Here is a 15171-nt window from a genome sequence, read left to right as displayed (position 1 = left end):
AACTTTTGCTCTTTGCGACTTCGATACCCTTCCTTGACAAGTCGACACAAGACAAGAGGCCACACAGATGACAAGCTAAAAGCTTTACTACTGTGTATAATGGGGGGGATCTTGTCACAAAATATATACAAAGACAATTTTACACTCAGGGACTTAACGCAGGCAAATGCACTCCACCTTGGCGACAGAGCTGTCACAAGCCATCTTTCCTAAGTGCTGCACAAAGGAACTCTGTAATAGCCAAATGGGAAAATTGAATTTACAGTTCAATGACAGGCTGTAGCATACAGCAGAGGAAAACGCATTTGTCTGAGCATTCTGTTCATACGTCTCCACCATTTCCATAAGCTCCACATCTATGCTCCATTGCTACCAGGAGAGGCAATGAAGGTCCTGAGTCAGTGCCTGGAGGTGGTAATGGACGGGGTTGCTACCCTGGGCTCCTTTCAGGAGGAATGGCTGGAAATAAATTGAACCCATAAATATGGACCCATAAATTGAAGCTGAATCTAGACAAAGTGAAGCTTCTGTGCTCCCCAGGTCCAGGATTGGTTGGGACAGATTGTTCTGGACAGAGTGGTAGCACACCTTGAAGGACATGAGGACATAGTAGACTGCTGGATTAGGCCAATAACCCATCTAGTCCAACATCCTGCTCTCACAATGGCCAACTAGATACCTGTAGGAAAACCACAAGCAGGATGAGAACACAAGAGGACTCTCCCCTCTTGCAGTTTCCAGCAACTGGTATTCAGAAGCATTGCTGCCTGGTAGGTAGTTTGGGAGTACTCCTGGAACTATCACTGTCACTTGAACCCCAGGTGTTTATGCCCAGTGTCAGGTGATGTATTAACTAGAGCCTTTTCTGCACAGGGATAGCTGGCTACAGTTATCCACACTTTAGTAACCACCAGGAAAGACTACAGTAGCACACTTTATGTGGGGCTGACCTTGAAGGAAATACAGAATTCGCACCTAGTGCAGAATGCAGCAGCCCAGGGTGTTGACGGGGAAAGTCACATATAATCTCTATTTTCAGACAGCTGCAACATTGCCTCTCTGATGGGCAGACCTTATCTAGGATAATTTGTTTTTAAGATTCAGCAACTGTTGGGACAACTTCAATGCTACCATTCAGAACTCCATGCATGCTGTTGAGCCTGTATTGTTATTAACCTGAATAAAATTATCTTCCCTTCAAATCAGAGCTGCTGTAGTTGCAAAGCTCTGATGACCCAGAGTATAGCTCATAGACAGAGTAGAAGGTTTGCTCTTATGAGGACACTGATGTCTCTAAGGTAGGGGCAGACCACAGCTTTGTTATCTATCTACCATTCCCTGATGTTCCTCTTCCTCAGCTCATTGCCTATGTGTTTCATGCTTCCTTCAGCTGCTTTGCTTGTGGGCTTCATGATACTTGGCTTCCTCACCACTCTGCGCCACAAAGCTAATCCTGCCCCTATGACCTGTGTACATTTTTAATTAGCAATGTGCTAAAGGTTTTCTTTTGTTTATTTAAATACAAAAAGGGGAGCTGTGGGAAGAGCATGAAAAACACACTTTTCTCTAGCATTTGCCCTTTTTTTTTGCCTAGGTTTTTTCTTTCCCAAGTGATCCTGACCATTCAGGGATCATAGAAGGAATCTGCCAATGCCACAGTATCACACCCGTGGTTTAAATTAGCAAGGGGTGAGGAAATTTCCTCACTGCCATGGCAACTGAGCTGTGCAATCCTGGGTTTCTTGGCACCAGAGACACAATTTGTCCCGATTCTCCAGAAAAGTGAGTACAGACGCCCCCTGATTTGCTTAGGGGTTGCTTTCCGAGTCATCACATGCAACAGTAGACCATGCAAAAGCCTGCTCTGACCCCATTCTGTCCCCTTTTCCAGCCATTTCTGGGTCACTGCAATGCACATGCACGGACATGGTGAAAATTGTACTTCTAAGGAGACACAATTTTTTTCTGAAACTCATTCCCACCCTCCCACTTCCAGCTCAACTCTAAATTCCTGACCAAACTGACAGCTCCCTTCCCCCACTGAATCTGGACTTCAAGTATTCTTGCAGTGTCCTTCCCTGAGCAATTGGAATGTTCACAAATATTCCATGTCCTCACACTCAGCTTGACCAATTGGTGTCAGAAGCCTCACAAGTGCAATAAAATATACACCATCATTTTATATATGAACCTTTCCAGCTTTCCTCCTCTTGCACAAGTTGGTCAGATATCATCTCATCTTCTTCATTATCTTCGTTCTCTTCATTCTCTTCAGGCCTGAGGTTCTCTTCTGAAATGCCAGTGGATTCCATGTCATTTATTTGGTCCATCTTTTTCCTTTCAAACAGAGCTTAGCTGCCAAAGAAAACAAGAAATGTTAGTGCGAAAATTGTTTTCAACCAAAACAAAGCATGTAATTTAAAACAAATAGTACTAAATAAATGTATTCCTGTTCTGCGGCCAAAAGACTATAGGTCCAATATTTAAAAACATTATATCCAACTAAGTTACTCTAGGCCTAAGCTAGTCATACTATTTAATTTCTATGCGTCTACTCTGAGTACATAGGAAACTGTGATAGACCATTGGTCTATTTAGCTCTGATTGGCAGTGACTCTCCAGAGCTTTTGACAAGAGTTCTACCCCAGCCCTACTTGGAGATGCCTAAAAGGACATGGGTGGCACTGTAGTCTAAAGCACTGAGCTGCTTGGGCTTACTGATCGGAAGGTCAGCAGTTTGAATTCGTTCAATGGGGTGAATTCTCATTGCTCTATCCCAGCTTCTGCCAACCTAGCAGTTCAAAAGCATACCGGTGCAAGTAGATAAATAGGTACTGCTGTGTCTGGAAGGCAAACAGCGTCTCTGTGTGCTCTAGCACTCGTCATGGTCCTCTGTGCACCAGTAGCAGTTTAGTCCTGCTGACCACATGACCTGGAAAGCTGTCTGCGGACAAACACTGGCTCCCTCAGCCTGAAAATTGAGATGAACACCACATCCCATAGTCACCTTTGACTGGACTTAACAATCCAGGGGTCCTTTACCTACCTATCTGTAGGTAGGTAAAGGTAAAGGTAGATGCAAAGGATTGAATCCAGGACCTTCTGCATGCAAGGCAGATGCTTTACCAATGAGCTATTGTCCTTCCCCTAATCATCCAATGGTAGGATTAGCATTGGATACAACCCTTGATGTTTTCCTTAGAAATTATATGAAAAGTGATTTTTTTAAAAAACAAAAACACAGCCAAAATTAATTTTGTTCTTAGCCCTGTATTTGACTGTAAGCTGAATCAATGCAGGTCTTATGTGGCAACTCTTGAGAAGAAGTCTGCTCCCTAACAAATTTAGGAGAATTTTTAAAAATTCTGGTAAAAACTCTGTGTATATATATATATATATATATATATATATATATATATATATTATTATTATTATTATTATTATTCAACAAGTATGAGAACATCTGTTGCTTTTCAGTGTGCTGAACATTTTGTACCATTCGTCCTTTCTTCTCCGTTTTTACGCTCATTATTTTTTGTATTGGCTTATGCCTGAAGTAAAGAAATTAATCTGAATCAAAGCTTTTATTATATAAAAATCATTATCTAAATCATCAGTTCATTATCTAAATCTGGAGTCAGTAGCTCATGAAAAAACATTCTTGGAAGCTTCACATTGAGTGTTCAAAGCATGAACTTCCCCTTCTTTCCAACAAACAGGTATATGTAGGTCACCTCCAGGCTGTATTTTGCAGGAGGGATTCACACGCATACCAAAAATATAAGGGTGTGCAAGTGGATTATAGCGCCCTGCCACCCTAGCACAACAAATCTTTCTTGGGCTTGATTTCAAAAACAGAGAAACTGAAGACCAGGGGTGGGAGGCTCAGTCAAGACTGGGACAATGGCCATCCCACCCATGCCATTTTCCTGCTAAATGTCACCCCTGAAATCTGTAATTTCTTTATTTAAACAATTTTATACCCTACTTTTCATAGCTGAAAAACTTCCCAGAACCATTTACAAAAAAACAGTAGGAAGACAGCCCCTGGTTCATGGCTTACAGTCTAAAAGGCAGGACACACAAGGGAAAAGGGAGCACAGGGGGAAAGTCAACTCAGACACTTAAAGATACCTTCAAATGTGCATTTGGAGCGAGATCGCCACAAAAACAAGTACAGGAGATGATGGGAAAGACCCACTCATCATATTGTGTGTACCCTTCACCCTAGAAATGTAATTTTCTTTTTCTTTTTTCCACAAAGAAAAAGATAATGAGGTAAACCTATAGCCTATTCCAGCCCAACTCTAGGAAAACAAAAATTCTAGTACTGGTGGACTTGATCTGGAAGCAAAGGCCAGATGCTTTAACTAGACCCTGAGGTGAAACCTAGCACAAAAGCTGTCTACTCTTCTGGAGGTCCACAATCTTTGGGGTCTGCCATGTAATAAATAAAAACATAACAATGCTGTATATCAGAGGTTGACGCAAGAGTGTATACTTAAAAAAACGTTTTAGCATAGCCCGCCTTCCTATTAAAATGCTCAAAGCTGCTGAAATAAAACTGGGGTGCTTAAAAACAACCCAAGTTTGTAGCCAACTAAGTTTTATTCAGAGTAGACTCACTGAAATATGTGGGCTGTATCCAACGCTAGTCCTACTCAGAGTAGACACAGTGACATTAATGAGCATGGCCAACTTATGTCCACTACGAGCAATGAGTCTACTCTTGAGTAGGACTTTTTGTTCGATACAACCCCCATGTCTCTAAGTTAGTCGTCGCCATTCATTTCAAGGGGTCTACTCTGAGCAGGACGAGCACTGGGTACAACCTTCCAACAGTTTTAATTGTGTACACCTGTAGCAGCTGCAGAATATCAACTTTCCTTCACCCCCGTTGGATTTATCGCTGTTGAGTAAAATTGTTATCAGCGCAAGTGACTTAAGATTGACTGATAAGTGTAGCAAACCAATCTGTACTAACTTTGGACGTCTTTTACATCTAAAACGGCGCCGCAGTGGAAACTTCCCCCACCCTTCAATCTCTCCCCTTCCCGCTATTGGTATCGCCCAACCGCCTCGAGTTTTGAATGAACTTGCCCCAAAGGAAGGACGCAAAAGGGAACACAGCCGCCTTACCTCCGGAGCGCTTTCCACTCGTCAAGTTTGGGTGGCTTCTAAGGCAACGGAGCGAACCAAGTTATAAAAAGGGGGGTGGGAGATCATAGTTTTGCTTTTTTATTATTATTAAAAGGGGAGAAATATGGCGCTTTCCCGCACGTTCTCTAACGGAAAATACTTTTCTTTCTTTTGGCCATTGGTAAAGAACTGAGGCAAAGGCGGGTGGGCGTAGATGTTCCCCTGCCTCGAGTTGAGGGGATGGTACATCCCAACAGCGCCTCGGCTGGCTAGATGATCTCTGTCACCTTTTAAAGCTTACGCAGAAGGGCAGCTTTTTAAAAAGCTGTTGAGGGGACAGCAGGAGAAGTGGCGTCTGACCTAATAATGGTGTCACCCGCCCCCCCCACTTCTGTTTTAAATCTTAAAAACCCAGGAGGAGCCTAATTATTTCCCCTTCGCTTTCTAGACATCATGTTTCTTGGGAAAACACGAATTACAAACGTATACTCGCCGAAGCCAAGCGCGCGCGCGCGCACACTTATTACCTCAACTGCCTCAATGCTGGCAAAATGAGAACCGATCAGAACTCAACGCCCGGTGAAAACATTGATAGCATTACAATCAAGCCTAACAATTGAAACATCTTAATAATAATAATAACAACAACAACAACAACAACAACATTACAAGTTCAGGTCAAAGGAACAGGGATAGCTCAGTCAGCTGTAGAGCATGAGACTCGTAATCTCAGGGTCATGGGTCCAAGCCCTGCTGGGCAAAAAGCTTTCCAGGGGTTGGACTAGATGATCCTAGGGGGTCCCCTGCAACTCTACAATTCTATGAATTGTATGATTGCTTGATTTTTCAGCAGGAGAACAAACTCCCACAAGAGTCTCTCCTTCCTTGGAGGTTTTTAAGCATTGGCCATCTGTCATGTAGGACCTTGTTGAGATTCCTGCATTGCAGGGGGGTTGAACTAGATTACTCTCATAGTCCCTTCTAACGCTATGATTCTATGAACACCGGTGCCACCCGTGGGGGAAAAGTCCCACTACGTGTTCCCACCAGCCACTAGGCTGTGGCAAAACAAACTGGGCTCTGTTAGTGTCCTTACTGGGCAGTGAAGTGAAATCTTTTTTTACCAGTAACCTGGTCCAGAGTTAGGCTGTGAGGGTGTGACTGGCCTGAGGACATCTACTGAGATTCTTCATGAGGATTTGAGCCTGGTTCTCCCAGATTGATTAATTAATTATTGGTTAATTAACCACTACACTAGTGATGGAAACCATTTTTTGCCCAAGGACCACATTCCCTGCTGGGCCACAGGGGACAGAGCAACAACAATGATTTTTTTACCTCATGTGTAGTAGGGTAGTTTCTACACACACCTTTCTGTACAAGGAAGCATGATCAGAGGTCCAGGACATATTCTAGTCAAGCAAAGACACTCAAGAGGATTGTAGAGCAGGGCCAGTGAGGGGTATAGCCTATAGAGAGTCCTGAGGGCCATTTAGTGAGATCTGAAGGGCCACATTTGGACCCTAGGCCTGCAAGATGACAGCTATTCACCTACACTAGTAGTCAATACCAGGCTGCTTGCAAGTTCAGAACCATAACTTCGAATTGCACCCAAAGACAAACTGGAAGCCACTGGAGATATTTTAAACCTGGCAAAATATGTTCAATGAGGCAGGTCCCTTCCAGATCACCACTTAATCTCTGGGTACGTTTTCCTGAACTAAACTGACACTGCTCAGCGATTGAGTTTGCCAACTGGCTGTGAATAAAAAACCGTCTGCCAACTGACAGGAAAAACAATTGATTTCAAAAATAATCAGCTAAATCCTTATTTAGAGTTCTCCAGTTTTCCTGTATATACATATCTCCAAGCCGGCCCTTTCTGGCTCCTCTTCTCTCTGTTCTTTTTTAAGAATTGGCAGATAGAACATAAATTCTTATAAAATGAAATCTCCTGCTACATCTGAGTGACAACTTCTCTGTTACCATTTTTAATTTGTATTTCATCTTCCCGCTGCCCTCCCCCATAACGGCTACTGTTGTAGAAATAGCATGTATAGCTATTTTCCCTCTTTCCTATACTGAGCTATAGGTTGCATCCAGCTAAGGCCCCATTGCACTGTATATTGAAGGCAGTGTCATACCACTTTAAACAGTCAACAGCTCCCCCCTGGGAACTGTAGTTTGTTAAGGATGCTGAGAGTTGTTAGAAGACCTCAGTTCCCCTCACAGAGCTACAATGAGCCAGTGTGGTATAGTGCTTAGTGTCAGACTAGGACAGGGGAAGCCAGGATTCAAATCCTGACTTAGCCATGAAGCTCACTGGATGACCTTGGGCCAGTCACAGCCTCTCGATCTATCCTAACTCACAGGGGATTAAGATGAAGAAGGGGGGGGGAGAAAACTACATGCAACCCTTGAGCATCTTTGGGAAAAGGTGGGCTATAAATGCAATAAACATAAACATAATATTTATGTAATGGTTAACAATCAATTCCTGTTCCCAAGAAGTTCTGGGAATTGTAGGTCTGTGAGTGGAATAGGGGTCTCCTAAATAGACCTAAATAGTCCTAAATGGGACACGGGTGGCGCTGTGGGTAAAACCTCAGCGCCTAGGACTTGCCGATCGTCAGGTTGGTGGTTCGAATCCCCGTGGGGGGGGGTGCGCTCCCGTCGCTCGGTCCCAGCGCCTGCCAACCTAGCAGTTTGAAAGCACCCCCGGGTGCAAGTAGATAAATAGGGACCGCTTACTAGCGGGAAGGTAAACGGTGTTTCCGTGTGCTGTGCTGGCTCGCCAGATGCAGCTTGTCACGCTGGCCACGTGACCCGGAAGTGTCTTCGGACAGCACTGGCCCCCGGCCTCTTAAGCGAGATGGGCGCGCAACCCCAGAGTCAGACACGACTGGCCCGTACGGGCAGGGGTACCTTTACCTTTACTAAATAGAAATCAGCCCTGAGTGCTCATTGGAAGGACAGATCGTGAAGCTGAGGCTCCAATACTTTGGCCACCTCATGAGAAGAGAAGACTCCCTGGAAAAGACCATGATGTTGGGAAAGATGGAGGGCACAAGGAGAAGGGGACGACAGAGGACGAGATGGTTGGATAGTGTCTTCGAAGCTACCAGCATGAGTTTGACCAAACTGCGGGAGGCAGTGGAAGACAGAAGTGCCTGGCATGCTCTGGTCCATGGGGTCACGAAGAGTCGGACACGACTAAACGACTAAACAACAACAAAATAGATATCTATGCAGAAGCACTAGCAGAGGAACAGGGGTGCGGGGGGAGCGCACCGCCCCCGGCGGCACAATCCCAGTGGGGTGCCATCACGGCTGCCCCCCACAGGCAGTGCGCCACGCCCCCAGGACACGCACCACGCCCCTGGGATGCACACCAGCCATGCCCACACCTGCTCTCCCCCCCTGCCAGAGCTTGAAGCTCCGCCACTGTACAGAAGTCCCAAAGAGTTCAATGTGACTTCACTCCCAGTGTGTGTACACAGGATGGCACAGAAAATGCAAGCTGTGGGGTCATCCATTGTATTCTCCCTGTAACATTTGTTTTAATTTGTGTAAGCTGCCTTGATTCCCGGTTTTCGGAGGAAAGGCAGGATATAGATTATTATTATTGTTCAGAAACACAAAAACACAGCTGAGAATCATCAACGTAGCCATTTCCAAACCCCAAACTAATTCTCTAGCTGTTCCAAAAATTCCAGCATGAGTTTTGTATGGTGATTAATCAACTACAGTACTTTCTGTTGACCCAGCTCTGTTCAGCTGGCTTAGGGACAAGATAGCAACGGAGGTGCCATTTCAGAATTGAGTGTGGGAAGGATGGAAAGATTAACACAGCTAGATTTGCAAACACCCACTCTTGGACATATTCAACCGTACATTTGATGTCTTATATTACCAATAAAATAAATGGGGAGGGTTTGTTCTGAAACATTTTAACACGTTTTCCATGAACGACATATAATTAAAAATAGATTAGCAGTACTGAGATGAACACTATTATTTTCACTAAGATACACATTTTTATGCACCCTTTCCCCTCATATACTGTACATAAGTTGTGCAAATTTCAAAGGATGGCTCTGTTTTCAGTATGCATATCATTTTGGAAAAGGTAAATTAGGGCAAATTTATCCTACATCCCCACTTGTAATAAAACAGACTCTCCCCTGCCTGGTGAAATGCTAATGATAAACAAGTAAACAACCTGACATGAGGACAGGGAAATTTAAAGAGTCTGTGGGTCTATTGTTGGAATTTAAGCGTAATAGATTTCCCATGAGCTTTAAAAGTGTGTAGGAACTATTAAAAGCAATTCTGGGGCTGGGGTGGAGAGAAAATAATTGAAACTCTATCAAGGTTGTTTTCTGCCTCCTGAGACAAGGTGCATAATGTTTGTAGATTACAAGCAATTGTAACTGGAGAAGCTCAGTCTTAGGGTGACCATGTGTGCATCACCGGAATATAGGACGATGCCTTATACCAAGGATGCATTCATCCATACATATGTTTTCTCTCCTGAAATTGCAAACCACACTGGAACACTTAATACTACACCTAATGTGTCTCTTTTGTAAGAAATTAGTAAAGAAGAAGAAGACATCAAGCTTTCTTCTTTTTAAGGCCCTGTTTTCTGCTCTGGGTCTCCTAACTCCCTGGACCACACTCCATAGCAATATAAAGTTTTCAAGACAATTTTGCCCTGTTGCACAGTGAATGGCAAAGGAAGTTGTCCTCTGCTATTATTACCCAGCCCGGGGGCAAAAAAAGATGACATGACTCTTTATTGCACCCCCTCCTTTCTGGCAGTGATGGGAATTTTTAGCTTATATGAGTAGCTGTCACCTTGGAAACGCAGGAAAGGAAAAGCGAACCTATATCCATAAACAGCAATACCATATATATCACACAGAAGGAGTGCCTTTATTGTATTTCAATCCAGTGTATATCTATCATGTGGCGTTTTTAAATTTTTAAGTGTGCTTGAGATCTTTATCACACTCAGAACAACCCTGTGAGGTAGGCCAATTTGATTATCTGTCTTACAGAGTCTTACAGAGAGGGAAATTTTATGTTATCTCCACTTCTCCCCACTTCTCTTTCTCTCTCTCTTAAGAAAAGACCTTTATTGTCATTTTTTTCATAAGAAATGTGTTACAAATGTATGCAAATGCTGAATACAGCAGGAGCGATGATACTAAAACATAAGGTGAAAAATAAGAGAAGGGGAGGGGAAACTAGGATATAACAAAATGTGCAATGCAGCTTAATAGAATTGTATATAGAGAAAGAGTTAATTTCGTTTTCTAGCTTTCTACATGTTTACCTGGAAAACCAATATTTAGAGGCTGTTCCTCTGAATTAACATGAGGAAAGAACTTGTGCCATGGCTAATGAAACAAAGGGCATTATATACTAATAATAGCACATTGAATTTGTCCCAGTAGCAAACAGGCTACCAGTGCAGATTTCCAGCTTGAATCCAGATTTGTCACCAGGTGCCTCCCCGGTGAGCAAAGGCTCGCCAGCGGAAGGTGGTGTATAGTAGGCAAAATTGCATACAAATATGTGTAGATTAAGAGAAATCTGCACAAAGATGCTGAAAAATTTTCATGAGGACTTTAAATTTAAAAAATTACAAACTGATGTGGAAATGTGGAGAACTGAACTTAAGACAAAAACAGGGAACTCAAGAGAATCAGAAATGGACACATTTGCCTATCCCTAGTGGCTATTCAGCATGATCAATTCTCATTGGGCTGTTTTGGGTTTGTTTTGTTATGTCGCTAGCTTATGGTTTTTGTTGTTTAAAGTCTCTTTTGTACTTCTGCAAACCTCAGGAATCTCCCCACTGAGCCTGCTGAACATCCTTCATTTCTCGGTGGCCCTGTTTTAGCTATAATCCTGTTGGCACACACTACCTGTGTTCAGTAGTAGAGGGTGTGATATATACTATTGTTCAAGTGCTCATCCCACCAGCTGTAGAACTGGAAGCAATCCCTGGGCAAACTCACCCAGAAGAGATCTAAATATTCCTGTGGCGAGATTGTTATTGATATCTCCAGCTCCGCTTGTAAAGATAGGGACAAGTGTGCAATTATATATTCAGGGATGTTTGGAGAGGCTGCCACACAACCGCCTTTCCTTAGGTGTTCATGCAGAGCTCGTGGGAGAGAGCGAAACTAATTGTGGATGTAGTGAATTTGGGGAGGGGAGACGGGATGGACTTGATTTATTTATTGCCTCTGGAAATTGCACGAGACAATTAGCGGTGCTCAGCTGACAGGTGGCTATGAAGCCACCTGTCATTCTTTGAAAGTGATCCATGAGAAAAACCTGAAACAATGCAGGTGCAACTTTTGAAAAGAATAATAATAATGAAAAATATACTGATCCAACTAAACAAAGCACACAAAATCACCCTCATTCCCTTGAAGATGTTGCTCTCATACAGAGAATTAATGGATCAAGTTGTAGCTCTAAGGTCGTGAAAACGGGCTGGTCCATTATGCCAGTCTCAGTCTGATCTCAGCCAACTCCCATCTGCCTGCCTTCTTACTTATTTACCTATAGCTAGCCCAGGGAGTGACCCTGGCTATTAGATCCCCCCCTTCCTTAGTTTTGCAGAGAGGAGGATAGGAATAAAACTAAAATTAGTTGACTCCGCCTGCCATTGGCCTCCTTGTCTTCTATGCTACCATTCCCAATGGACATCAGCCATTCTGGTCATGATCCTATCAGTACCTGGAGTCAATTAGTTGTTGGTGTTGCCCATTAGACGCTTGTTATTTGAAGGTCTCTGAGTGAATTACAAAACATTTAAACATAAATCTAAACACATTATACCAATTATACCACATGGTAGTGGTGGGTGGCAGCATCTTAAAAAGCAGAGACATCACCTTGCCAACAAAGGTCCGTATAGTTAAAGATTTGGTTTTCCCAGTAGTGATGTATGGAAGTGAGAGCTGGACCATAAAGAAGGCTGATCGCCAAAGAATTGATGCTTTTGAATTATGGTGCTGGAGGAGACTCTTGAGAGTCCCATGGACTGCGAGAAGATCAAACCTTTCCATTCTGAAGGAAATCAGCCCTGAGTGCTCACTGGAAGGACAGATCCTGAAGCTGAGGCTCCAATACTTTGGCCACCTCATGAGAAGAGAAGACTCCCTGGAAAAGACCCTGATGCTGGGAAAGATGGAGGGCACAAGGAGAAGAGGACGACAGAGGACGAGATGGTTGGACAGTGTTCTCAAAGCTACCAGCATGAGTTTGACTAAACTGTGGGAGGCAGTGGAAGACAGAAGTGCCTGGCATGCTCTGGTCCATGGGGTCACGAAGAGTCGGACACAACTAAACAACTAAACAACAACAACAAAGTGGTGGGTGGAGCAACAGGCAAAAGTGGGTGAAGCAATGAATGTAAAATTTACCTTTGCTTGCACATCTCTTCTCCATCAAGGCAAACAAAAGGCATTATCAGAGTTCAAGAGCACATTCCACCCCAACCTCTGAGCAGTGCGAGATTCATGGGGCTTCAGGTACGTGTTTCCTTTTGGAATGAGACACAGCAGAGACAGTAGTGTCTTTATGATATATGGTTTATTTACACTTATATACAAACTGAGCCTATGCTGGCAGGGTTCACAGCATCAACACCCCAAAAGAGTCTTGTTTCTTCTATAGGCATAGCCTTGAAGTCAAGCAGAACTAAGCCATGGCGCTTTCTCTCTGCCTTTCTGGCCTGAAGCTGCTTTCACTAGATCACATCACAGCAAAACTTTGCCCTCAGACTCTGCCTTTGTCCCTCTAACTATCTAAGATCTGGAGAAGGGCCCCCACCCCATTGCTATCCAGCACAGAGCCACTTTTCCTTTGTTCTCTTAATGGCCCATCACCCAGGTGATTACCCAAACATAGGAAGCTAGCCTGGCTTATATTTTAACAGTTGCTGGGTCCAGAGGTTAGACTGGGTCTGGCAGTCACAAACTCATAACATTCCCAACCAGGCAAAAACACTCAGGGAGACTGAGATGCAGGGCCAGTGAGGGAAGTGGCCCCTAGGGAGGGATGTGGTTGCAGAGAGTCACAAGGGCTAGGGAGAGAGGCCTGGAAAGCTGTATATGGGACCTAGGTCTGAGGTTCCCCAACCCTGCCCTGCAGCATCCTTAGGAGTCAACACACCAGAATCCATCTGCCTGTATTTTGCAAAAATTGGTCCTGAAAGGTGACAAGAGAATCTTCCTACAAGAAAACAGATTTCAAACAGAAGGAACTGAAACACATTTTGCTCTAGACCCAACAAAGTGACTTATGAGGTGTGACTTCTGTTTACTTGGCTGAAACAAAAAAGACACCCGGGATAAACAAACAACTTCCAGCTTCTGGCAGATGCAATTCATCTTCCTTATGAATTTCTTTACTCTTGCAAGCTCACATCTGTGCTGAGCTGAATTCCCAAATGTTCCCGCAAGGTCCTTAGCAGGCACACTTTTTCTCACTGCTGCAAAATTGTAACGGGAGAAGTGGCATTTGTCAAAATTCCCTCTTCTGTACAACACCTCTGACTTTTATTACATATAATCTGTTACAGAGCAGCTTCTGCTCATCGCACACAAAGTAATCTGTACATGTGAATATGCACATCTGAAGACGCTTCTCTGTATGATATACCAATCTCAGCTTGCCTCCTTCCAATCAGCCTCCACTGTGGGTTATTTCATATCTTCATTACGCATGTGAAACAACCAGCTACTTCCCAGCACTGAGATGAGCTGCCTTCAGGAAAGGCTGCCACCACATCTCAGGAAGAGTCACTGTTCTGGACTTGCCTTCTTCCAGTCAGCCTCCCCCTAGAGAATGAGCTGGCCTCAGAGGAGCCTTCCTGTTGCATCTCTGCACAGGAGTGCCAACTTGAATTGGGTGCGCAGGTAAGCCCCACCCTACATAACTGATCACATGATGCAGTGCATCCACATCATTTGAATGGCAATGCTGATCAACTGTGGGGGCTGGCCCTCTCAAATATTTTAGGGGGCGGCGGTGAAGGGACCTTGGCCCTTAGGAGTTGGCTCCTATGTCTCTGCATGAGTCTTGGCGCTTGGGTGGTCTGCTTCCAATAGAATAGATATGCCCAAATCACATATTTATACCGAAAAACAAGGGGCAGACTCTCCTGGGAATTAGTAGTTTGTAAACTCTGAAAAAGTGTGTTTCTGAAAAAGTGTAATAAGTTGCCTTATACTGAATAAGATCATTTGTCCATGTCTGCACTGACTGGCAGTCACTGTCCATGGCTTTAGGCAAGGAATATTCCGACCTGCTAGAAGATGTCAGGGATTGAACCTGGAACCTTCTGCATGCAAAACAGATGCTCCACTACTGAGCTGTGGCCATTTTCCTAAGCCACAAGAAGTTGCCTTATACTGAATCAGCTAATGGTCCATCTAGCTCAGGAGAGCATGTGCTGATTGGTTGTGACTCAACCTCTTTGCCAGTCCTACCTGGGGATTTGAACCTAGGACCTTTTGTGTGACAACTCCTGATTAATTTTATTTTAAAAATAAATAAGGGTGCAATGTTTAGCTGACTGATTGAAATGTTTTTGACTGATGAATGCAACCAATCAACCAAATAGGTTCCCCTGATTAAATTGACCGTTACATTGTGTGTGGGGAAGGAATGCAAATTATTTTTAATCTACATACTAATAAAAACTGCCCATCTTAGAAGAAGCATCCGCCTTTGTAATAGGGTGGGTATACATTTCTGAAGATGGCGTCTGCTTTGAGTTTATAATTCAGGCATTCCCTGCCTCCTTCATAGCTGTCATTTTATTTACACTAAAGTTCTTTTCTTACGAGAGTGTTTTTCACCCCAAGGGCCAAATTCTTTTTTTGACAATCTTCCGGGGGCCATATGCTAGCAGTGGGCATGGCCAGATGCAAACATGGATGGAGCAACAGGCGTTAATTTTACCTAGTTTCTAGTCACACACACACCCTTCCCTATTCTCCC

The 15171-nt window shown here is 43.8% G+C and overlaps 1 protein-coding gene across 3 annotated transcripts in view; it reads right to left on the bottom strand.

The window, feature by feature from the left end:
• CFAP74 (cilia and flagella associated protein 74) overlaps nt 1–5238 on the bottom strand; it is a 75617-nt gene extending 70379 nt beyond the window's left edge. For 2 of the 3 annotated variants that reach the window (XM_053400692.1, XM_053400694.1), the window contains exons 1-2: nt 4985–5087; nt 2192–2355 (exon numbers count right to left, since the gene is read on the bottom strand). In XM_053400692.1, coding sequence (XP_053256667.1) covers nt 2192–2330 — 139 coding nt within the window. In that variant the 5' untranslated portion in view covers nt 2331–2355; nt 4985–5087. Of the gene's footprint in view, nt 1–2191; nt 2356–4984; nt 5088–5139 lie in introns of those variants that run through there. The other variant, XM_053400693.1, reaches the window with a different exon arrangement.
• Between the last annotated feature and the right edge of the window lie 9933 nt (nt 5239–15171).

Source organism: Podarcis raffonei, chromosome 8, assembly GCF_027172205.1.
Source record: "Podarcis raffonei isolate rPodRaf1 chromosome 8, rPodRaf1.pri, whole genome shotgun sequence".
Classification (NCBI taxonomy): Eukaryota; Metazoa; Chordata; class Lepidosauria; order Squamata; family Lacertidae; genus Podarcis; species Podarcis raffonei.
The sequence above is the reverse complement of the archived record's forward strand: the minus strand, read 5'-3'. Positions and strand labels throughout refer to the sequence as shown.